This window comes from Ambystoma mexicanum, chromosome 2p (assembly GCF_040938575.1).
Source record: "Ambystoma mexicanum isolate Mex_15411 chromosome 2p, UKY_AmexF1_1, whole genome shotgun sequence".
NCBI classification, from domain to species: Eukaryota; Metazoa; Chordata; class Amphibia; order Caudata; family Ambystomatidae; genus Ambystoma; species Ambystoma mexicanum.
The window spans coordinates 1,475,340,487-1,475,365,594 of NC_090923.1; the positions used below are offsets into that span (position 1 = coordinate 1,475,340,487).

Sequence of the window (25,108 nt, forward strand, 5' to 3'; positions counted from 1 at the left end):
AAGTGGATTAAGGGTAACTTGATTGTGTTTTCTTCGGTGTATACAAGAACTCTTTCTTTCGCGATATATCTATCACACAGTTAATGAATCTTACTGTGATTTGTTGTACCAGAGTCTTGAGGTGCCGCCGCTTCCACTCGGGACACCTCGCGGTTTTCTTTTTTCTGATGGCGCCCCACAGCGCCTAACAGCCGCACAACAGCCAGTGGCCTTGACCCCGACGGGCTTAACGCCGCAAGGGTGGTTCGCTTCCCGTTAAGTGCAGGAAGTTGTCACGTGATCCGTCACGTGGCCCAGGGAAGTCCCGCCTCCTCCAGGAAGCAGGGCGCGGGTCAGCAAGAGCTACGCTTGCAGTGCTGTGTGTCCAGGCTGAGAAGAGGCTCAGCGTTCAGTTCAGGTACATCCAATCCTTACTCTCACAATGAAGTGCGTACATTTCTCTTGCAAACTTTTCTGTCGTGGACTTTTCCGCAACAGAAAAATCACGCAGAACAGTTTGTGACATGGGTTGCTCCCTATGCATCTCTTTTAGGCCATGGTCTTCAGAACAGTGAGTCCTATAATTGAAGAGCCTGTAATGCTTCCTCTTCTAATGGACCTGTTGAATAAGAATATTGCTAAATCCAAGAAGAAGCTTGCGGGATTGAATGTATTTGTTTGACTAAAAAGTAGAGGCGCATTGGCCTGGAGTGAATTAAGACCACCACCATTGCAGGTTTGTTTTAAGGCTCCTCCTCTCTGCAACAAAATGCAAGATACCTGCTGCCAGATGATTGTTCATGGTGCCAGGACAAGGGTCACTTAGGGCCTCATTACACGGTAGGCGGTGGACCAAGGTGCTATTAGCACCTTGGTCCATGCCGGTAAAATACCGGCACCGCCTTGGCGGAAAGGGGATTTACCGCCCCATTCCAAGATTGGAGGGGCGGTAAATCCCCTTTCCGCCATTGCCCTTCCCCATTCCCATTTCTGCCCCATAGGGCTCTATGGAAATGGGGAAGGCGCTAATTACGGCACCGCAATTTTGCGGTGCCGTAATTAGCTCCGAGGTCCCTTAGCGGGTTGGATATTAACGCCTGCAAGAAGCAGGCGTTAAATCCTCCAACCCGCAAAGGGACCTCGTAGTACGGCGGTAAGGGTTAACGGTCACCGTTGCCATTAACGGTGACCGTTAACCCTTATCGCCGTCCGTGTAATGAGGCCCTTAGTCTCACTAAGTATTTGTACATTAATTTGTCAGCAGCCTTTACCTGAGTACATTTTGGCTCAGAGTTGTTGAGGTTAACTTTCCTGATGGCTCTTGATAGTGCTGCCATTCTGCCACGGGTAGACATGTGTTGTTGCTGAATCAGAGCTATGCCAACTCACTATCTTGTACATATATCCTACTTTAAATTCATTCACCTTACTGAGCCGTTGTTATGCCTAATGCACATTTTCTACATGCTTTTATTCATGTGAACATTCCTTGCTATACCAGAATTGATGGATAAACAATCTATTGTCTGCCTGTGCATTATAGCTGCAAGCTCTTTGTTTGCTAAGAAATATAAATGATTTATATTTGGGATAGCAGTAAAGGACTACCAATATGGCTAAATGTGTAGGCCTTTAAAGCCAAGCAGTAGCATACAGTCATGAGGAAAGGCCAGCTAGGATGTGCTCTGTTTTACGATTCAATGCATATGATGGGGCACTACCCCCATTCAGCAAGGATAACGAGGGTAAATTGGATGAGCACAACACCTTACCTTATACAGCAGCATGTCTCCTTTCAAGTGTTTGTCCCCATGTGCTCGTTTCGGATTATTGCAGTGTTCTGGTTTCAAGAGACTAGTCCGGATACAATACTGACACAAGTACTGACACAAGCTAGCCCTAAACATATCTTCAGGATTTGCTGAATGACATGTCATATTTGCTTTTACAGGCACCTGGTTCATTCCATGATTTTACTGCCCATTTCTCTGCAGTGGAGTGGAAGCTGTTACACAAATGGCAGACAGAACTGTATGAGGCTGTGATGAAGGAAATACACAAAACCATAACTTGTCTAGGTAACGTTTCCCTGTTTGTTTCTTTGATAATGTAATTAGATTCATATGAATACCTGTTATTATTACTGTTAAAACAAACTCAAAGGTGATTTTTGTTTTAATATTTGATCTGCTTCACAAACTTATAAATTATTACAAAACTACAATCAGCCTGATTACAAGTTAGGCGGTAAGTGGTAAAATTGGCGGTAACTCAGTTACCGCCAATTTTACCACTAAGCCAAATTGAGTTTGGTTTTGAGTTGAGGATTTACCTCCAGGAAAACCCTGGAGGTAAATCTTCCCACTCCACGCCGAATAATCGGCAGAATTGGTAATTCCACTGCAGTAATTCTGAAAAAATGGGGAATTACCCTGCCACCTTCACTTGTAATCAGGTGGAAATTCCGCCGACCGAGTGGCAGTAACAGTAATTCCTTAGGGCAATTTTATGGTGGATTTACCGTCGAATTTCCACCTAGCTCGTAATGAGGCCCAATGTCATTCTATCATTATGTTACTATATGTCTTCCCTAGACATGTGTTAGGTTTGATAATTATGGCAATGTTCAAATGTGACCAACCATTTGAACAGAGTGCAGACCACCTTATCCAGAGAGAGACTGTAGCTGCTAACAGTGACCTCCTCCTCTTCTGCCTTATTGGCGTGCAATGGGGCACCTGTGCTCGTCTTGTAAACATTGGGTGGAGTGCAGGATCCAATCTACCACAGGGAACAACCGGGATGAAGGGGTGCAAGGAGGAATCAGTGTTATTTGGGTGCCAATCTCTGACACGCAGTTGAGCGGTGCTCAGGGGACGCATTCACAGTGATACTCTCACAGGGATAGGTATGGTAGGGAAGCAATAGCCACGTCGGGTGGGTAACGTGTCAAGGAGAAGATGGGTCACTGGGATTATTGCTAAGGGCGTGGAGGAGACGGTAATCTGAAGAGTGCTAGCAGGGACGTTTGCTGTTGCTGGAGTTAGTCAGGCAATGCTGGGGTGCAAATGATGGTCCCAGGCTGTTCATACTGGGTTGTTCGCCGATCACATGTTATATATGAATATTAGAGATTGCTACCTTTTGCATCTTGACTTCTGCAGTCTGATCCCCATTCTTCGTTTATACTGTCTTTATCAACATGTGCCCATTGTTCGTTAGGTGGCACAAATGTTGCATCTCCCAGCATAGTTAAGTGAAAATCCTTTGCATCCAGCAATGCAGAGGGTGGGAGTATCCCAGCAGGTGCCAGGCTTTTGTGTTGCCACTGAAAGCCCTTCTTCTTTATATGACATTCCTACACTTCTCTATGTAGCCCCTTGTTTTATGGCCATGGCCCGGATACGCACACTTTAAACTTACCCCGGGCCAGCAAACAGCAGCACTGCAACTGCCCCTCCTTTGCAGACCAGCTGGTATGGGGAGGTGCTGAACAACAGGCATGCGCATCCCGGCCATCCATGTCCTTGATGCCAGGGGGAGGAGGCTCAAGGCCATGCCCCCTCAGAGAATGCTAATCTTTTTCTCTGCTCTTTTCTCCCTTCTTCTTTCTCTGTATCTTTCTTTCTGTCTTCCCCTTTTCTTGTCAACTGTCACTTCCAACTGTCTTTTTTCTTTTTGTTCTTTTTTTGACTCGCTCTAAAATAGGTCCATTCTTGTTGGCCGGGTGAGGACCTGCCCATTGTTTTCAGTCTCAGAGTTGTTTGGGCTTCATTCCGAGCGGAGCGGTTCAGTGAAATGTGCCAGCACTTTACTGGACTGCCCGACTACAGGTTTGCTGGTGGTCCACCCGGGTTACCTCCAGCTAAATGCTGGAGTTAAGCCAGGCACCCTACCAGCCAAATAATGCCGGTGGCGTGATGACGGAAAATCCCCTCATGGAGTCCTATGGGACTCCATGAATGGGGGTTTACACTGTCCTGCCAGCACTTGTAATCTGGTGACATTGCCGCCGGACCGAATGCCGGTAAAGGTAAATACCAAATGCCGGTATCCTGGCGGGTCTACCGCCAGGATACTGCATGCTCGGAATGAGGCCCTATGTGTCCCCCATGTTGAGAACAGATGTTACAGTCAGGTAAGTCCCTCCAGTCAAGCACATCCACATTAAATAAAATGTGTCTGTGGTTAATTTGCTGTGTCTGTGGTTAATTTATTTTATTCCATTCTCTACCTCGCATACCTATGTCTGCCTACATGACAGGGGCCCATTTGTGCTGGGAGTTACATTTAACCCCAGCTCAATGGTATAGAATAGGTAGTGTGGAGGAATTTGCTCTTCTTTGGAGGCACTGGAATTTGCTTGGCCTTAGGGTAACATACTTCTTCTTCTGATTGTTGTCTCTTAGCCTAATGGTGTTTAGCACAAATCCATCCCCCACATCCCACAAATTGTTAATGTAGTATCAACCTGTGTGGCCAGGTTGACCGGGATTGGACTGCTGCTCATACCGCCCCTAAGATTTTCTTTCTTCTTTTGACTCCAATAGTGATAAATAGCGCACAGGTACCGTGTTGCGAGTCCACAATCCTTGTACCCTACTTCTTCTGAGGTCTTCCATTTTCATGGCAAGCACTTCTTGTCCCAGCATTGGTCTATCAATGAAGGTGAGTTGTTTGCATGACATACTCCACATTTTATTGTAGAACATATTGATCTTCATTTAGAGCTTTTTGCCTTCAAAATATAGATTCACGCCCTATATTCTGTTCAGACAGTGCTACAGGAGCGTTAGCACATTGGCAGAACTTCGAGCATGCAAATTCCTTGCTTTTTCTATTTGAAGCGCCATCATGCTGTGGGAGGGCATCAACCTTGAAGGTGTTGATTCACATCTCTCAGGGAAGGCATTGCAGTAGTATGTGGGCTGCGAATGCAGCACAAACCACTATTGATTGTACCTCGGTGGCCTATGCACTATAGATCCTGCCAGTCCGTCTGGTGTAAACAAGGGCTTGGGGGGAATGGTGGGTAGCTTACAATGTCCTTTGCTTTCAAAGAGGCCACTGCTAATGCCCAGCCAGCAGTGATGGGGGAGGAGGTTAAGAGAGAAGTGCAGCCTCCCAGGGGTAAGGTTACCATTCATCCCTAATTCAATTATCTGGAACTGTGCCCAAAATCCAGTGTCACATTGATACTATACATGTGACTCATAGTTAAACCAGGTCAATCGAGGGATTGACCACAATAAATACATAAACTGTGATTGTGCAGACAAGCAATGTCGGCACAAAGAGAAATGTAATTTATTAGTACTCTTTTTAGAATAGGTGCTCCAACTACTTCACCCTCAGCAAGCTAACCTCGACATCAGATGCCTTGCCCAGGGACGTCAATTCACCAAAATGCCAGGGGTAGCGGAAATGACATCACACGGCCCTTGACCCCTGATGACATCACAGGAAGCGATTTCATTTGACCCCGCCCCAAGTGTCATCAAGGGAAGTGATGGCAAACGACCTTCAGATTTTTCTGATGTGTCGAGCATCTGTGTTTCCAGACGCTCTCATTTCAGCCAGATATAAGAACCGAGGCACAGAGAGAAGCATGATTTGTCCAGGATCACTCATTTGGGGAATGTCATTTTCCAGATTCGATGTGGGGGTCTATATGTAAAACATACATAATGCAGCATTTGTAACAGGGTAACCGAAATCTCTAACGCAGGCTACAGCTAGTGTATGAAACATCTATACATCAGTGAATACAGAAGTACACGTTATCTGTGGCATTGCTGTGTTAAAAAAGCCAAAAAAGCACTGACCTGGGAAGGCGTGCGCTGCTGTTTACCCAGGAGAAAAATGCTGCTGGTTATAAATGTATCTATGAGTCAGCTGCCGCTACGATAGAAGAAACCTATTAGACAGATCTGCGTGCACACAGGGGAGTAAGCATGATAATGTTATCTTTGCTGGAGTATAATACCTGGGAAAGATTCTTTCAATATACCCAAGAACCCCCTATAGCTTTTATTAACTAAGCATAATACTGGGTGCCAGAGGACTTAAAAAAAAAACATTTAATGTAATATCATTGCTGCACACATACATCCATGACAGCACACAGTTATTTCAAATTTAGAAAACCCACGAGTTGCTTCTCACTCAGGAACTCACTGGCAGACTTCAAGGCGTGCGCTGCACACTACCCCTTTGTCAGACCCAGTGGTTTCCAATGGCTTAGCACAAAATGTGGCGGCTACCCTGTGAGCCACGCTGTGGAGACACCCCCAAGCTCCATGACAAAGCACAGGGCACGCCACACCCGGGCCGGTCCGGACCACCACAAGTGCTCAATGTCCATGATGATTATGCCGCTGCATTCACTACTGCAAGTGAAAGAAGTAAATATGTTTTTTAATGAAAGCTCAAATGTTTAACCTAACATAGAAAGAAGGGGGCGGTGCCGGGTCCACAAATATCCCAGCCACCAGTGGTGGTTGGTGAATTGTTTTTTTCGAGGGTGTACATATTTGCCACAAGTATAGGATTGCGATCGAGTGTAGAGAGGGAGCCCATACAAACGAAAATGAGTTTGGGGGCATCATTGGGATTCCTCTCCCTCCCCTGAGAAAATGTTTAGAGTAATGGTGCATTACACAGCACACTTTCTGTGAAAATGTGGGTAAAAGACCAACAATTTGGATAAAAGGACAACAATTTGTTTTGTAGGGTGTAGGGTAACTCGTGAAAAAAATACAATAGATGAAAGTCACCAAAAGTGCACAGGGCATTTCCCAATGCATTATGATGCTGGTCCCTGCAATATATGCCAGTATAAACAAATTTGTCATGCTGGCTGTGCCCATACATTTCCATGCTGACTCCATCAACATATGCTAGTATTCCCATGTAAGACCATACTCATGTTCGCTTTAAGATGTTTTTATAGTATCATACTGGCACTGGGCAAAAAACGGGCTCTGCCAATATATGCCAGTACTTCTATGTAAGAACATACTCCCGTTGGTTTGGCCATTAAAAGTGACATGTCACAATATGAAAACCTGTCCAAACTGGTTGCAATGTAAGCCAGTCTAGACCCATAAGAACAGTTATCATGCTTAATTCATCGTAGATGCTCAGTTAATAAAATGTCATGCTACAGTAAATAATATACAGGCCGCTACACCAAAACATTAGTCTAGCGAGGTAACACTACTTATCATGCTTGCTTTTTTAAAGATGGCAAGTAATAAATGTCATGCCACAGTTAGTAATGGCTAGACTGACTGCACCAAAATGCCAGTCTAGCCAGGTAATGACACATATGAACTTGGCTCCGCCCGAAATACCAGTAAAACATGCAAAGTCAATAAAGGATGTGGCAAAAATGCTCCAGCGATCAGCAGTCTCCCAGGGCCTTACACACACATACATCCACTTTCAGCCACCGGTCACTCACCCATACATCCACTCTCACATTCACTTACACTGGATTCACCACACAGGCACACACCAAACCCCACCCAGAACATTTAAACACACACTACCACATTCATACACATTCACCCACCAGTCACTCACTCACACCTTCCCTTACATCCACTCATTGCATTCTCTACACATGTACGCACCCACCCACCTACCCAGAACATTCAAAAACATACATCACATCACTTCTCATTCACCCACCAGTCACTCACACCTTCTCTTACATCCACTCATTGCATTCTCTACACAAGCACACACCCACCCAGAACATTGAAAAACACAAATCACTTCTCATCATCCACCAGTCACTCACACCTTCTCCTACTTCCACTCCTTGCATTCTCTACAAAGGCACACACCCACCCACCCAGAACATTCAAACACACACATCACATCACTTCTCATTCACCTGTCATTCACATACATACATCTGACACGCACTTCACACATGCAACATACGCATCATATTTTGTTTTAAAGCCTTCTTACCTTTTTCTTGCAGCATTGGCCCGTCCTTCCAGGACACCCTTGGCTCCTCCTTGCTGCTCACAAACAGGAACCAGGAAGCTGCAAGAGCCTGCTGGTTCCTGTATGTGTGCTGCAAGGAAGCCGAGGGAGAAGGGGCTGGAGCTGAACGTGGCATGTGACATGTGCTACATGTCACGGTCAGCTCCATCCCCTACTGAGCGCCTCCCTGGCCCTGCCTTCACACTGATGGGTGAGGACTGGGCTGGGGACCCACCAGCCCTGATGTGGCGGGCATCCTGCTACACCAGGGGCTCTGTTTTTAAAAAACAAAATAAAAAAAACAAAATATTTGGGGTGCCAACTGTGGCCCCAGGGGTCGCAGATGCAACAGCTGGCGACCTCCAAATGACGTCCCAGCCCCTGCCCCACTCAGTGGTTGTGATTTTTATGTTTTACGTTTATACTTTATACATATTTCTGATGCTTGTGAATCTGCTTAGAATCACATGCTGTGCAAATAGTCTGACATCTAGTTGTCTTTCGAGGATCGAAAGGGGACGCCGACATGGGCATGCTTGTAACACTATCCCTAATGTGACGTGTAGTGTACCCAGAATCCCTCATGCGTTGAGGTCCCTCAGATTGTTTTTTTTCACCCAGCTAGCTGGTCACCTTATGTGGAGCTCGTAAATTGCTAAGTTTCTAGTTCATTGTCCACGACAGTTGGTCGTTTAATATTTGTCATTTCTTCATCAACGACTACTCCTGAACCAACGCCGAAGACGACTGCAGATTCCGACAGCTGGTGCTTCGGTCGACGCTGTCGACAGCATGGCCTTGGCGCTCAGGCCAGGCCTATGCAGTAGCGAGAGTGGGTCCTGTGGGTTTTGATTCCTTTGTCGAATGCATTTTCTTCTCCCTCTCTTTTCCCTTCTGGTTTTGCGTTCGCTTTTAACCTGCGCTATGGACAGGACTCCTTTTAAATTTTGCCCTTCTTGCAACGGCAAATATCCATGGAAAGACACATACCGAAGGTGTAACAAGTGTCTACCTCGTGATGATGACGAGCGAGCCTGCAAGTCCTGCCAACTTTTACTTCCGAAGACGATAAAAGATCGGCGGACGAAGCAGGGGGCGGACTACGCCATGCAGCAGGCCGAGTGTAGCTCCCCTGTTGGCGCAGGCGCCTCGAGTGACGAGGATGTAAGCGACAGCCATGGCTCTGATGCGGAGGCCATTGACCTCTGTGAGTAACAGGCAAGTTCCGAAGTGTCCGCACCACGTAAAGAAAAACACACAACCCCCCGAGCCTCCTCGACAGACTTGTCGGGAAGACCACAGACACCAACGGGAACGTCAAAACTTAAGACGGAACCCACCGATCCCCATGATCAGTTGCCCTCCCCACAACCGTTGATACGGCATTGTCTGGGCATTCAAGTCAAAAGGGTGTCAGCACCAAACACCATAAGGGTGCCGAAATGCCTCATGAGAGCACGTCAGCGCCAACGGTTTTGGTGGCACCGAAAACTGTGACAAAGGCGTCATGCTCATCAAAATCCCTTCCCGATACGCCAGAGATACGCGAGAGTCTTGCGAACATCATCTTGGCAGCAAATAAGCCAAAGGACACGTCGAAGGACACGTTGAGATGTCAAGAAGAATATTCAGATGTGTCTCAGCCCCTATCTAAGACACTGGCTGACAAATCTCGACCGCCTAGAGACCCAAGTCCTCAAAAATAGTCCTTTCCCCCATTCAGACCCTCTGGTTGATCCCTATAGGCTATAGATAGGTTTGAGGGTTAAATTAACAAGCTTAACAAGTTTGTAGATTTTTCGGAAAGGTTTATCATCCTAGACCAAGGGAGGAAGACTCTTACCCTACTTTCTCCAAAGTTCAAAGAACTTCAAATCAGTTTGGTAGTCGGCAGACGAGGCACCATGGCTTTCACCTTCCACTACTCCAGATCCAGACACCCGGTGTATAGATCCTCCCCTCCTCACCTCCTCAAAGGCAAGCCTCACCTATTGCTATTGATGACCAGATGGCCTTCATTGCTATTCTAAAAAAGGCTGCTGAACACTTTCAAATTACCACTCAAGAGGCGGTACAAGACACTGACTTTGTGGAGGACATTTTAAAGGAAATGCTTACCTCCAGATTCAGGATTACCTTGAATCCAACAAACTCCTTGGTCTTAGGCAATCAGGCTTCAGGCCTAGGCACGGGACAGAAACTGCCCTATCGATTTGAAAACACAAATCGAGGACCTTAAAGACAAAGGGAAACTGGCTCTTTTGCTCCTATTAGACCTATCCACAGCCTTCGACCTTGTTAAGCACTGCATCCTTTGTCAACACCTCTCGTCAGCCGCCAATCTTTCAGACTCTGCCACTTCCTGGATTAGATCATTCCTCGCCAATAGATCTATGCAAGTCTTCTTCCCCTCCGCGGCCGCTGATCCCTCACCTGTTCCTTGCGGCGTGCCTCAGGGCTCCTGTGTATCTCCAACACTATACAACGTGTTCACCAAACCTCTCTTTGATATTCTTGACTATCTGGGTGTCACATACACAAATTATGCCGATGACACCCAGATACTCATCCCTATCACTGGAGACTATTTGGTGGACACCGAATCACTGAATGATGTCTACCTGGTCATACAGGCCTGGATGGCTCAACATGAGCTATGTCTTAATGATGATAAGACTGAGCTCCTCCTCCTTGGTTCACAATATCACCTCAGCAAACTTGATCCTGCTTTCAAGTCTTTCATCATTGACGGCAACACCATCAAGGTCTCTAATGACACCAACACCCTCAGTATCTTCCTTGAATCCACCCTGTCTCTCTCCAGACAAACCAATTCTGTTACATCTGCCTCTGCCTACACGTGCAAACTGATTACCGCTTGTCGCCCCTTTCTCTCCACGGCTAACTGCATAATCTTAGCCAGAACTCTTGTCATGTCCAAGATCGACTACTGCAATGCTCTTTATCTGGGAACCAGTCAACCGAACCTAAACAAGCTGCAGGTCACCCAGAACAATGCCATCAGAGCAGCCCTTAATATTCCAAGAAACAACCACATTTCAGACACCAGATGCATTTGGGCTGGCTCTCAGTAGCCCAAAGAATTTCACTAAAAACCCTGACACTCACTCATACGTGTCTCTCTAACCAGGCTCCCACATACCTCTCCAATCGATTTACACCCCGCACCTCCATACGCCCCCAGTGATCTGCCCAAGCCAACTGTCTCACCCTCCCCAGGTTCAAGCGTCAGAAAGCGGTCAGTTGCAGCTTCCCGGTGCTAGCAACAAAATTATGGAACTCACTGCCCTCCACACTCAGGTCTGAACCCTCCCCTCACGCCTTCAAATATAAACCTAAACTGTGGCTTCAGGATAGTGACAATTAATCAGCGGCCCTACTCGCTATCTGACCACATCTTACCATACTCTGATTCATCTCTGTAATTACCTGCTAATGTAAACCAATATGCATATGACCTGTATATACCCTCTATTGTAAATTGTGTAAATTGTGACTATACATGTCTCACGTTCTTTGCTGTACTACATGCTGTATTATATATCTTTGTAACCTAACCTAAGATATGCACCCAGATGCCCGTGGGCGAGGCGCGCTTTACAAATAAAGAAATTGAAATTGAAAAACCACACACAATTCTATCAAGAGGCGCATTGCTCCCTCTTTGTTAACTCCATCTCAAACAAGAGCTGTAAATCCTCGAGTCAAAAAGCTATTTCGCCCCTCTCCAACAGACCCACTATATATCTGGGGACATGCCACTCCCGACTCCCTAGTAGTCACTACTACAAGGAAGGAAGCCGGAGTACCCTTGTCTACGGCTGAGGCACCTCCAGACAAAGATTGCAAGAAGTTATATGCCCTTGGAAAGCGCATTACAACATCAGCTTCTTACGCCACTAGGATTTGATTTTGATTTTGATTTTGATCAATTTTAATGTGCACCATACAGAGTGAACCATATTCGGGTGCAGGTGACATCTAGAATTAGCATTGAACAGCCAGAACAACGAATTAGCATTGCAGTTCTAAATAAGTCAGTTTCCTCCTTTATTTAAATAGGAACGTTTTCAATTTCTTCCTGAAGATGTCAAGGGTTTCACACGTTCTAATTTCCAATGGGAGTTTATTCCAAACTCTGGGGCCAGAGGCTCCGAAGCTTCTGTCTCCTCTAGATACGAACTTAGTTCGTGGACTACAGATGAGGCATTTATCCTCTGAGCGTAGGTTCCTTTTGGGATGATATGGTATATGTGATGCTGGAAATGCATCGGAGGGACAGGGCCTCCGTATCCTTGTCCTTTACTGCTTTTTATCGTGTGTTCTGTCGTGTTTTCCACGCAGGAGTTCAGGTGGGACTCCTGGCGGTGAAGCTCTCTCTCTTTTGGTTTGGTGAACAGACCCGTGGGATACCGTTATGGCACCCATGGGTGGGAGTGCAACCCTGTGCCCCTAGTGTATGTTTTTGGGCACCTGTGGGTGGCCCGCAGAGCAGGGTATGGGCTGGTGGCAGCTCCATGCTAAATTTGACAGGTGCGCGGAGTATCCTCCATTTTGGGATACCCCGGCCCTAACATTGGGATCCGTTGATTCCTGATGGAAAACAAGATGGCCCCTGTGGCCTCTTGCTTTCTATTACCCATTACCTTGTTTTCCCAAAGTCCTGGGAAGCCCTGACTCTGTCCCTTCCCCCTGACTGGCTGTTGGGTGGAAATTCCATATATGGTGTTGTTGTGAAGGCCCGGCCAGACTAGCTGGAGCCTTCCCGGTGATGTATGTTGTGGGTACCTCCTCTGGGTGGGACCTGGGTGAATAGAGTGTGTGACGAATATGCATTCTGTGTTGTGGATGTCTAGTATCTGGTGGTTGACACAATGACTGAGACAGCCCTGCCCGAAACCGGTATGAATGCAGCATTGAGTGTTGAATGGCTCGGTACTTGTCCCAATACACATAACTTGTTGTGAGTGTCTGGAGAGAAGTGAAGGGCCTGAATACCTCGTGTGCCTGATTGGCTGCCTGCCTGCATGAATCCCCTTAGTCGTGATTGGATGCTTGAGTGTGACCCAGCGGAATGAATGGGAGATCAACAGTATATCTGGGGACCTCTCACTGCTAGGAATGGTGTTCAGAAGCTGAAGTCCACTACGACGAGTAACTAGAGTAGCTGAAGCTTGACCTTGAAGCCCCGCTGGACGAGAAGAAGTGCTGTTGCTGTTACGCTCACCTGGACCCCACAGGTGTGTCGATCGGACCCGGACAGCTGCAGTCTCCGTCAACGTGATGCGTAGTGCAGAGATGACTGTCTGGACTGGCCCGCCTAGTCTTGTCTGCTGGACCCGAAGAAGTATTTTCCTGCAAGTGGATACAGGGATTAGCCACCTGTGGGTTTTAGTGATGGCCTCCCAACTGTTCTCACTCTCCCCCACTAATCACCTCCGATATCCCCTTAGTAACCTCACCTTATGTTTGTAAAAGATGAGCTCTCCATCCTGCGTGTCTTGCAGGGGCGCGTAGATACCAGTTACTTCACTGGTTTGAAGGCGTTGGGAGAGTTCCGGTAAGCATTGACTCTGAAGTCCCAGGCGGGATTGGTAAGTATCAAGTTCAAAGAGTTCAATGTGCCCGATGTTCACTCTTGTCCCCTTCCTTCCTTAAGTTGCAACTGAGTTTGTGAGAAGAAGGTCTCGTAGCTGCTGCTGGCGTTCAGGTAAGAGTCTGTGTTACCCAACGCTGTCCGGTAACTATTGCATGCGTTAACGTGTTGTTTTTCTCCCTCTTTACAGATGTGGCATATGAAGATATGGAGAATAATACCGCCGGTGGTAAATCAGGTAAGTCTATGGTGGTAAGAGGTATTTGTTGATTCCCTTGGCTCACCTTGTTATTCTTGTGCCCCTAGGTACCGGAGTACGGCAAAGAAATGATGGAGACAGTGCCGGATCGAAAGATGCTGTGAGAACTGATGAGTATGGCGCCGTGCTGGAGCTGCCGAAGCGACGCGTTCCGAACGGATGTACTTTCCAGGTCTGGAGATGAAATGGATCCGGAATCAGGTGAGGAATTTGAAATAAGTTTGTTTTCTAACCTTTTCCTTTTCTTCCTCTTTATTCTAGGAGCTCCGGATTCGAGGCGGGCGTGGCAGAAGACTGGATGCTGGCTGTTGGTACGCGGGCGTGGCAGAAGACTGGATGCTGGCTGCAGGCATGGTGAGAGTCACGCTGCTGAATGCAGAATAACACGAAGCATGTGCTGCTCTTCGGGCGTGGTTTAAATAGCCTCCAAAGTAGTCCCAGGAAAGAAGTTCCCCAGGACCACACCCAAGTAAAAAATAGTCCCTGTAGTAAAATAGTCCCATCCAGGCCTCACGTTGGATTGCATTTATTTGCAGCATGGTCTGCATGAGGTAAGTAATGTCTATGAGCCTGGCGCCTATGGCGCCAGGACTGATTTTTATTATGAGCCTGGTGCCTATGGCGCCAGGACCGAACCCAGACAGCCCCTAGCTGAGGCTGCTGGGGTTTTTGTAAATGTCTGGATGCCTGCTCCCGGGGCTGATGGGCTTGATCCGGATGCCCGGGGGTAGGCATCATGACAGCACTCCCCCCCAAGGCCCCTCCTAAAGTTGTTCTTCCCCTTGGCCCTGGTTTGTCTGGGAAGTTCCGATGGAATTTCTTCACCAACCGAGGTGCATGCACGTGGTCACTAGGCTCCCATGACCTTTCCTGTGGTCCGTAACCTTTCCAGTCGATTAAATAAAAAAGTCTTGATTTAACCAACTTAGAGTCCAGGATATTCTTTACCTCGAATTCAGGTTCTCCATCTATTAGGATAGGGTCAGGTGGTTTGTCAAGTCTTGTCCCGGGTTGAACTGGTTTCAGAAGTGAAACATGAAAGACAGGATGGACCCGCATATTAGAGGGTAATTCCAACTTTACGGCCACCAGGTTGATAATGGCCTTAATAGTGTAAGGTAAGGTCCCAAATACCTAGGATTAAAAGTCTGAGTTCCTTTTAGAGGTATGTGTTTTTTAGCCAGCCAAACTTGATCCCCAATCTGATATCGTGGAGCATCGCTTCTATGTTGATCAGCATTTTTCTTATATTTCTGTTTCGCTTGTTTCAAATGTTTTGTTGCCTCCTTAAAGGCTTGTGTAATAGTAGAGTGTAAATGACTAACTGCAGGCATTTTCTAAGTGCTGAGACGAATCGAGTTCTGCTGTTCGAGGGTGATGTCCGTATATGGTATAGAAGGGGCTTTGTCCGGTTCCAGAATGTACTGAGTTATTGTATGCATATTCGGAAATCCATAAAATATCCTTCTAATTGCTTTCGGTCTGGTGCAGCATGCAACGTAGGTACTGTTCAAGGGTCTGGTTGGTCCTCTCCGTCTGACCATCGGTCTGGGGATGGTGACTGGTTGATAACCTCACATCGATTTGCGCCAATTGACAACATTTCTTCCAAAATTGTGAAATGAATTGACTGCCTCGGTCAGAGACCAATACGGAAGGAAATCTGTGTTTTCGAACAATGTTAGTCGAGGAACTCCTTGGCCAAAATTGAAGCGGAAGGTAATCCTTTTAAAGGAATAAAGTGGGCCATCTTGGAAAAAAGATCCACAATAACTAGGATGGTGTTAAATCCATTACATGGCGGTAGATCTGAAATAAAGTCTAAAGACAAGGGGCCTCATTAGGACCCTGGCGGAGAGGGTTTTACGCCAGCGTAGTGCATGGCGTACCTCTCCGCCATACTACGAGTTCCCGTAGCGCCATGGCGGCCTTTTCCGCCTGGTTTTACCAGGCGGAGAAAACCATGGCGCTACGGGACCTCGTTGTTAATTACGCCACCGTATTTTACGGTGGCGTAATTAACTCCTTCCCCACTCCCATTATACCCTATGGGGCAAAAATGGGAATGGGGAAGGGCAGAATGGGGATTGGGGATTTACCGCCCCGCCAAGGTCGGAATGGGGCGGTAAATCCGCCAACCCCCATGGCGCTATCGGCGGCTTTCCGCCATGCTTTGCGGTGCATTTAGCACCGCGAAATCCGCCTGGGTCCTAATGAGGCCCAAGGTGTGCCATGGTGTAGGTGGAATATCCAAAGGTTGTAAAAGGCCAGCATGTTTTTTCTTCTGGCTTTTGTTTTGGGCGCAAATGCCACAAGACATCACAAATGACTTTACGTCTTTTCGCCAAGTGGGCCACCAGAACTGTCTCTTAATTTTCGCTTCAGTTTTTGCGATACCTATGTGCCCTTCCATCAGGGTGTCATGGTAATTGGAGATGACTAGTTCTTGTATTTCCATGTGTGGTAGAAATAGTCGTCCTTGATAGTAAGGTAGGTCATTGATGACTGAGTAGTCTGGGCCTTTCTTTACCCAGTCCTGCAGGGTTGCTGGATGGAAGAGTTGTTGGATTTTTGAATGAATATCTTCTAGTGTCTGTAGAGTAGTTATGCCAAGAATTCTTTGCTCGGGAATTATTGGCACCGGTTCCGGGTTTGCATATGCTTCTCCCATCCCTATTCGGGATAAGGCATCTGCTTTGCCATTTTTGCGGCCTGGTCGATAAGAGATCACGAAATCGAATTCGGCAAAGAACAATGCCCATCGAAGTTGTCTCGATGATTGGGCTTTGGCTGTTTTTAAATACTGCAGGTTCTGGTGATCAGTGATTACGGTAATGGTATACCTGGCACCAAGAAGGTAGTGCCACCAAGCCTTAAAGGCGGACTTGATAGCTAATAGCTCTTTATCGGTAATCGCATAGTTTAACTCAGGTGCTGAGAACTTTCTGGACCAAAAACGCTACTGGGTGAATTTGACCGGTTTCAGGATCCTTCTGGGACAGGACAGCTCCCATGGCTAAACTGGATGCATCAGTTCCTACTATGTATGGAAGCTCAGGGCGTGGATGCTTTAAGACAGGTGCTGATGTGAATTTCGCTTTCAGCTCTTGGAAGGCCTTTTCAGCCTCTTCGGTCCACAAGAAGCGTTTGTTTTTTCGCAAAAGTGCTGTGATGGGGTATACAACATGGGAGAAGTCCGGAATGAATCTGCGGTAGAAATTAGCAAATCCGAGCATGCTTTATACCCCTTTGACTGAACTGGGTGATGGCCACTTGAGAATTGCGTCCACCTTTCGAGAGTCCATTCGGACTCCCTTTGGAGTCAGGATAAATCCAAGAAATTCAACTTCCGTAGCATGAAAAACACATTTTTCCAATTTTGCATATAACTTGTGCTGGCATAGTTTCTCAAGGACTGCACGCACGTGCTTAACATGGTCTGATTCTGAGGAGCAGTACACTAGAATATCATCTCTGTATACGACGACACAGACGTCAATGAGTTCACGAAGGACATCGTTCATAAAATACTGGAAGGCTGCTGGTGCATTGCACAAACCGAAGGGCATCACCTGATATTCGAATAATCCGTACTTGGTGCGAAAGCAGACTTCCATTCGTCGCCTTTCTTGTCACGTACCAGATGATATGCCCCTCGGAGATCTAACTTAGTGTAGATACAAGCATCCTGGTCTAGTAATTCGGGGATCAGAGGCAATGGGTATCGTTTTTTTACCGTAATCTGATTTAATGCGCGGTAATCTATGCACGTTCTAAGGTCACCTTCCTTTTTTGGCACAAAGAATAAAGCTGAGGATGCAGGAGACTTGGAAGGACGAATAAAGCCATTAGCAAGGTATTGGTCCAAGTATTGCCGTAGGTGAAGATTTTCAGGTTCCGTGAGGGCGTAGATTCTACTGCATGGGGGTTGTGCACCGGGTAGGAGGTCGATTTGACAATCGTATGATCTGTGAGGAGGTAATGTATTGGCCTATTCTTTTTGAAAAACATCCTGAAATTCTTGGTATTCCTGAGGTAACTGCACGATTGGGTTAACGACTGTAGCCAGACCTTTGTTCAAAGTTTTCTCCGGGTAACAGGTGTGTGCACAATCCGGGAAGGTTATTCTCTTCGCTCGCCATTCTATACAAGGATTATGTGTTTCCAACCATGGCATCCCCAGTATTATCTCGAACTGTGGGGCTTTGAATAGATCAAACACAATAGCCTCTCGATGCCCATCTTGACTCAACAGTGGCATCTCTGTAGTGGAATGAGTTACAGGCTCTGAGGCAATCTCAGTTCCATCAACTGTGGTGATGACATCCGAAGTGGTCTTTTTGCAAAGAGGTAGATTCATCCTTGACACCAATTCGTGGTCCATATAGTTTCCTACAGCCCCGCTATCTATGTATGCCCTTACTGCGTGCATATGTGATGGCTGCCTGGGATCAAGTAGGACCATTGGGATGATCAGATGCGAGTTCTGAGTGTCCTTCTTTAAGCTCGGCAAGCGGACCTCTACGCTTGTCGGGCGTGGTCGTTTCCCGAATCAGGCTCTATGTGGCTTTTATCAGCAACTCCTACCACCTTCTTGGGTGGTTTTGTAGGGCAATCCCGTAGAAAATGTCCTGAGGTTCCACAGTACAGACACAACTGCATCTGTCGTCTTCTTTCTCTTTCCTTTTGAGTTAAGAGTCCTTTAACCCCCCCCGATCTGCATAGGTTCAGATGCATCTGTTCCTTTGGGGGCAACGTTGGGTTTAACCAATACCCGATTCTCGAACTTAGCTCGATCAGTCTTTCGGTTCTGAAGTCGGTGGTCTAGCTGGACCACTAAGTCTATAAATTCTGTGCAATCCTGAGGTGGGTTCACAACTTGAGCCAAGACGTCTTTGAGTTCTCCCCGAAGTCCACGATGAAACAATGTAATTCGTTTTTCCTCCGGCCAACCGGTTTCCACCACCAACCTATTGAAGGTTGCAATATAGGTTAGCAGATCCTGGTTACCCTGTCGTAAGGATAAAAGTTCGTTGTCCAGGGCTTGACCCTGTGAGTGTCTGGCGAATAGTTTTTCCATGCTCCTTTGAAAACCCAGAAAATCCCGGAGAAGAGGATCATCCTGGTTGACTAACGGAATGGACCAATCCGCTGCGCTGCCACTAAGATATGACAATACAAAGGCTACTTTGGCTTGGTCATTTGGAAAGGCTCCCGGTCTGCATAAAAAGTGCAAGCGGCATTGGTTCATAAACACGGCGAACCTTTTGGGGTCCCCAGCAAAGCGTTCGGGTGGAGCTAATAGAATATTTCCTGGTAAAACCACTTGCACAGGATTGCTTGATGAAACGGGGGTTGGGTTTCCCCCATATCCAGGTAGGGGTGTTTGCCCAGCTTGGTTTTGCAGTAGTTGCCTAGCCAGATCATCAGTGCGCTCCTTTGAGACAATCAGTTCTCTCCTGAGGGCATTAGTCTCTTGGCGAGCGGCATGTACTTCCGCCCTAAGTTCCCCCAATAATTGGGCCAGTTGGTCGGTTTCCGAGGTTTCCATAACACCCGGGTGGGTATTTTTAGAAAGGCTTCGTGTTCTGTTACGCTCACCTGGACCCCACAGGGGTGTCGATCGGACCCGGACAGCTGTGGTCTCCGTCAACGTGATGCGTAGTGCAGAGATGACTGTCTGGACTGGCCCGCCTAGTCTTGTGTACTGCACCCGAAGAAGTATTTTCCTGCAAGTAGAGACAGGGGTTAGCCACCTGTGGGTTTTAGTGATGGCCTCCCAACTGTTCTCGCTCTCCCCCACTAATCACCTCCGATATCCCCTTAGCAACCTCACCTTATGTTTGTAAAAGATGAGCTCTCCATCCTGTGTGTCTTGCAGGGGCGCGGAGATACCAGTTTATTTTTTTTAATTTTATTTACATTTATAAAGCGCTCACACAGCCCGCAGGCATCGAGGCGCTGTTACAGGAATTGTTTGTTTTTTCTTAGTTGCGTAGTTGTGTTTTTTTTTTTGTCTTAGTTACGTATTTATAACGCGCTTAAACACCCGGAGGTTTCTAAGCGCGGACCCAGGGATCGAACCTGTTGCTGCTTCGTGTCGTCTTGCTTCCAAGACGCGCACGCTGCCGCTGAGCTATCCTCCCGGGACAGTTACTTCACTGGTTTGAAGGAGTTGGGAGAGTTCCAGTAAGCATTGACTCTGAAGTCCCAGGCAGGATTGGTAAGTATCAAGTTCAAAGAGTTCAATGTGCCCGATGTTCACTCTTGTCCCCTTCCTTCCTTAAGTTGCAACTGAGTTCGTGAGAAGAAGGTCTCGTAGCTGCTGCTGGCGTTCAGGTAAGAGTCTGTGTTACCCAACGCTGTCCGGTAACTATTTCATGCGTTAACGTGTTGTTTTTCTCCCTCTTTACAGATGCGGCATATGAAGATATGGAGAATAATACCGCCGGTGGTAAATCAGGTAAGTCTATGGTGGTAAGAGGTATTTGTTGATTCCCTTGGCTCACCTTGTTATTCTTGTGCCCCTAGGTGCCGGAGTACGGCGAAGAAATGATGGAGACAGTGCCGGATCGAAAGATGCTGTGAGAACTGGTGAGTATGGCGCCGTGCTGGAGCTGGCGAAGCGACCCGTGCAGGACTGATGTACTTTCCAGGTCGGGAGATGAAATGGATCCGGAATCAGGTGAGGAATTTGAAATAAGTTTGTTTTCTCACCTTGTCCTTTTCTTCCTCTTTATTCTAGGAGCTCCGGATTCGAGGCGGGCGTGGCAGAAGACTGGATGCTGGCTGTAGGCACGTGGGCGTGGCAGAAGACTGGATGCTGGTTGCAGGCATGGTGAGAGTCATGCTGCTGGATGCAGAATAACACGAAGCATGTGCTGTTGTTCGGGCGTGGTTTAAATAGCCTCCAAAGTAGTCGCAGGAAAGAAGTTCCCAAGGACCACACCCGAGTAAAAAATAGTCCCTCTAGTAAAATAGTCCCATCCAGGCCTCACGTTGGCTTGGATTTATTTGCAGCATGGTCTGCATGAGGTAAGTAATGTCTATTAGCCTGGCGCCTATGGCGCCAGGACTGATCTTTATTATGAGGCTGGTGCCTACAGCGCCAGGACCGAACCCAGACAGCCCCTAGCTGGGGCTGCTGGGGTTTTTGTAAATGTCTGGATGCCTGCTCACGGGGCTGATGGGCTTGATCCGGATGCCCGGAGGTAGGCATCATGACAGTTGCTCTCCTTCACAATCTGAAAGCTGCTGTGCCTCCAAGGACTGACCCAGAGAGGACCTGGTAAGGCACCCTCTTCCCGAGCTACGAGGGACCATCGTGCACAGCTGATCTTTGCCAAAGCTCCGTGGTAGACAGACCTTCGACAGGCTGCCGACCCGAGGCGGGGACTGCTGCGGAATCTCAAAGAGAAGCACTCGGACTGTTGTCCGCCACTGTCGACGACCGCCATCGCCGACCGGAGACGCCGTGCTGCCTTTTTGCCTAAGAACTTCAATTGATCATCGGACGCTCTCGTCTGCATCGTCACCTGCTTTTCTCCCGCTGGAGAAGGCCAGACCGTCGACGTGCCGAGGAGCATCCGCCGGTGGGTTTTCCGCCACCTAAAGACCACAGAGACGCCGACGACTCGACGCCCTTGCTGGGCCACAGTTCTTCATCATCTCTTTGAGGTCCAGAACTATCGTCACCGAGGTGCCCCGCACGCCTCTTCCTTGCAGGACACCAACGCTCTGTCGTCGACGAGCACCGCTAGGAACTAAGCTGCCACTTCACTGCCGTAGTTCAACCTGATCACCGTCGGACGTTCGACGACCCGTGACTCCTGCCTTAAAGGGAGGGCACTCAAGAAGGGCCGTCAATTCCCCGACACGAACGCCAAGTTCCCCCGACGCCTCTCGACGATCCCTAGCTCCTGCTTTAAAGGGAGGAACTCAAGAAGGATCGGTTGACGCATCTGCAGAGAACTCTACTCCACCACGTACATTGGGGGGGGTAAAACCTTAATAGGAGGAAGTAAGACTGTTGAACATTATATGGACTGGGCTTGTGCTATATATCTTTATTTACAGGTTGCCCAGGTGGGGGGATCTCCACACAGAACTCTGCCTATTGGTAGGGGTCAGCATTCTGCCTATTGTTTCAACCATCTTACGTTCCTGCCTATCTCTATTTCTGGTTTCCTCGTTATTGATCTTTGTGACATTTTAACGGTACAGTTGATGCACTTTAATGAGATTCGATAACACTGGTGGTACACTTTAGAATTGTATATATTTATCATTATTGACTTCCGAGTACAAAGTGCGTTATTGTGATCGTGTACATACCTTTGAATATTAATTATATAAAGACTGTGTTTTCAGTAATACAGTATGTGGACATTCCTTTGTGGGGGCTCGGGGACTACACTGTACTTAAGAACCAGCCTGCATGACCTCCTGAAAAGCTAGGCCTTGATTGCTTGACCACGTACCAATAATAGTGAATCTTGGCTGGGGTCCTGTGTGCCTCTCCTCTACCATATAGAGAGCGGAAGTACAGACACCCCCTACCAGTCTTTACACTGGTGGCAGATGTGGGATGCTTATCGTTTTAAGAATCAGTGTATAACCGTGCCACTTACAAAATATCTGCACTTTATTAGATTAAGGTTTGGGTGTGTACAAAATAACTGCATTACAAGCAATGGAGTCTATTCCAAATGGTAAATTGACTCGGATGAGCTTAGAGGCTCTCCAGAATGCTTGTGAAGCCAGGGAGTTAGACTTTGTGGATAAGTCTATGGCTGAGCTGATAGCTGCCCTGATGGGCTACCAGACCGATGGTGAAACTCTTGATGAGGGGGGGAATGCAACCAATGAGGACTCTGCCCCTGGGGTTTCTACTGAATCTGTTTCCGGGAATGCCACCATTCCTGCTGCCTCTGTTCCGAACCCCAGCAATTCCTTGGAGCTTGAGTTATTGGCCTTTGAATATCGCAAGTTGGAAATAGATGCTGAGCACAAGAAGGAGGAGCTGGATCAACAAGTTGAACTCAAGAATAGGGATCTTGAACTCAAAGACAAGGACACTGGATGTCAGAGAATCCAGCTATAGAAAGCTCGAGTGGAGACTTCAGCGAAACCCAGTGAGAGTGTCAGGTCCCCAGCAGCTAAATTTATGAAAGATTTGGTTGGTGTGTTTGTGGAGGGTTCTGATATCCTCCAATGGATTGAAGCGTTGAAATGGCTTGTGCAATTCATGATGTTGACAAAAGAGATTGGGCTAAGTGTTTACTAAGCAGAGTGCCTCAAACTGGATATGACTTTATTCTGAAGCTGAGTGTGGAAGAAAGGGGTCAGTATGAGTGTATGAAATCTGAGAATGTGTCTTGGGTTGACTGGGTGAGTGCTGCGCACATGAATATGATGGGGTGGATTGATGGTTACAAGGTGAAAACTTTTGTTGAATTTCCCACCTGTTGTTTTTTGAGCATTTTTCTGAAGCCTGTTCACCGGAGCTCCGTCAGTACATTGCTGACCAGAACATTTTGGATCCCTTTAAGCTGGCTAGGTTGGCTGACAAGTGGGTCTCCCACCAGGTGTTCCCTAAGGACACCAGTGGGAAGGACAAGGACAAAGAAAAGGGGGCCTCTCAAAAAGCTGAGGAGTCCCAAAAGCAGTCACAGTCGAATAAATCTAAACCCTCCTCTCCTAAGACCCAAACATCTAGTGGGGATAAGTCATCTGTGGGTGGGAATAAGAGTAGTGGTCCACCTGCTGCAAAGCAGGCTCCCGGTGGTTCCAGTACCATACCCCGCACTCCCGGCACTTGTTGGGACTGTGGGGCTCTGGATCACAAAAGGAGTGACTCCAAGTGTAAAGGTAAGGCACTCGGAGTACAGGCTGTCAGCCTGACCTACCCTTACCCCATGTCTGAGGTGGAGGCCACTGTTCTCCCCTCCTCTACAGGGATCACATTTGGTGCTCCCGTAGAGATTTCCTTAGTGTCCCTTGGGGCCTGGGACCAGTATGCGGAAGTACTGGCGACTATCCCACAGAACACCCGTAGATTTTTGAGAAGTGTCCTCCTGAATGGCCAGCCTTCTACTGGTTTGAGAGACACTGGGGCAAGCATGACAGTGGTGGACAGGACCCTGCTCAAGCCAGAGGACTATGTAGATGCTCCTCTGAGAACCACCAGGTTAGCTGGTGGGCCTCCCAAATTATCGCCTGTAGCCCGAGTCACACTCGTAATTGGAGACAAGACAGCAAAGCTTCCTGTCCTGGTTCAGGACAATGTCCCTGCTAACATTCTGTTAGGAAACGATCTAGTAGAGTTGGGATTGATCGCGGATGGTCTTCCCATGACTGCTGCTGCGGTCACTAGGTCACAGGTGACACCGGGTCTGGCTGTGAGTCAGGTACCCGAGCCGAAGGCGCAGCCTAAGGCAAGACGAAGGAAGAGCAAGAAGGCCACCTCTGTGGAGGGAGCTCCTTCTCTTCCTGCTGTTCCTACAGCACCCATTGGGATCCATGCTCCGGACGGGCTGGGTCCAGTGGTAAACTCCGTCTCAACTCCTGTGGGAGAAGAGCCAGAAGACTCTCCTGTGGGAGAGGTTCTCAACCCGGAGGATCATCCCGATCTTCAATGCTTGTTAGATGAAGGGGGACCCTCCCGGGCAGACTTCTGTAAAGGACAGAGAGAGTGTCCCTCTCTCGAGGGTCTGAGGAAACAGGCCCTGTCCCAGGCACAAGAGAAGTGCCTAGGACATTCCAGATTTATTGGGAGGGTGAGCTCCTTGTTAGTGAGCCCACTAAGCCTGAACCTGGTGCCCTCAAGAGGTTGGTGGTACCCCAGGTTTAAAGGCCCTTCCTACTGCAGTTGGCGCATGAGGTGCCCTTGGCTGGTCATCTCGGTACCACGAAGACTAAGCAGAGGCTCTCTGCCCATTTCTACTGGCCTCGGATGGGAGTAGAAGTGGAGTCCCACTGCAGGACCTGCCCAACTTGTCAGTTGTCTGGCAAGACTGGAGGCAGTGTCATTGCCTCACTGCAGCCATTGCCAGTGGTTGGCACACCATTTGAGAGGGTGGGCGTCGACATTGTCGGTCCTCTTGACCCTCCCACGTCAGGTGGACATCGGTTCATCCTGGTTTTGGTAGATCATGCCACCAGGTACCCTGAGGCTATACCCCTTCGGACTGTTACTGCCAAGAGGGTTGCCAGGGCTCTCCTGGGCATTTTAACCCGTGTTGGATTCCCCA

At 47.8% G+C, this 25,108-nt stretch overlaps 1 protein-coding gene across 2 annotated transcripts in view; it reads left to right on the forward strand.

Moving 5' to 3' along the window:
• Positions 1-25,108, forward strand: part of LOC138567644 (zinc finger protein 431-like) — a 608,674-nt gene that overhangs the window by 279,361 nt on the left and 304,205 nt on the right. For both annotated transcript variants that reach the window (XM_069646110.1, XM_069646109.1), the window contains exon 2: positions 1,931-2,057. In XM_069646110.1, the coding sequence (XP_069502211.1) occupies positions 1,931-2,057 (127 nt within the window). The remainder of the gene's footprint in view (positions 1-1,930; positions 2,058-25,108) is intronic.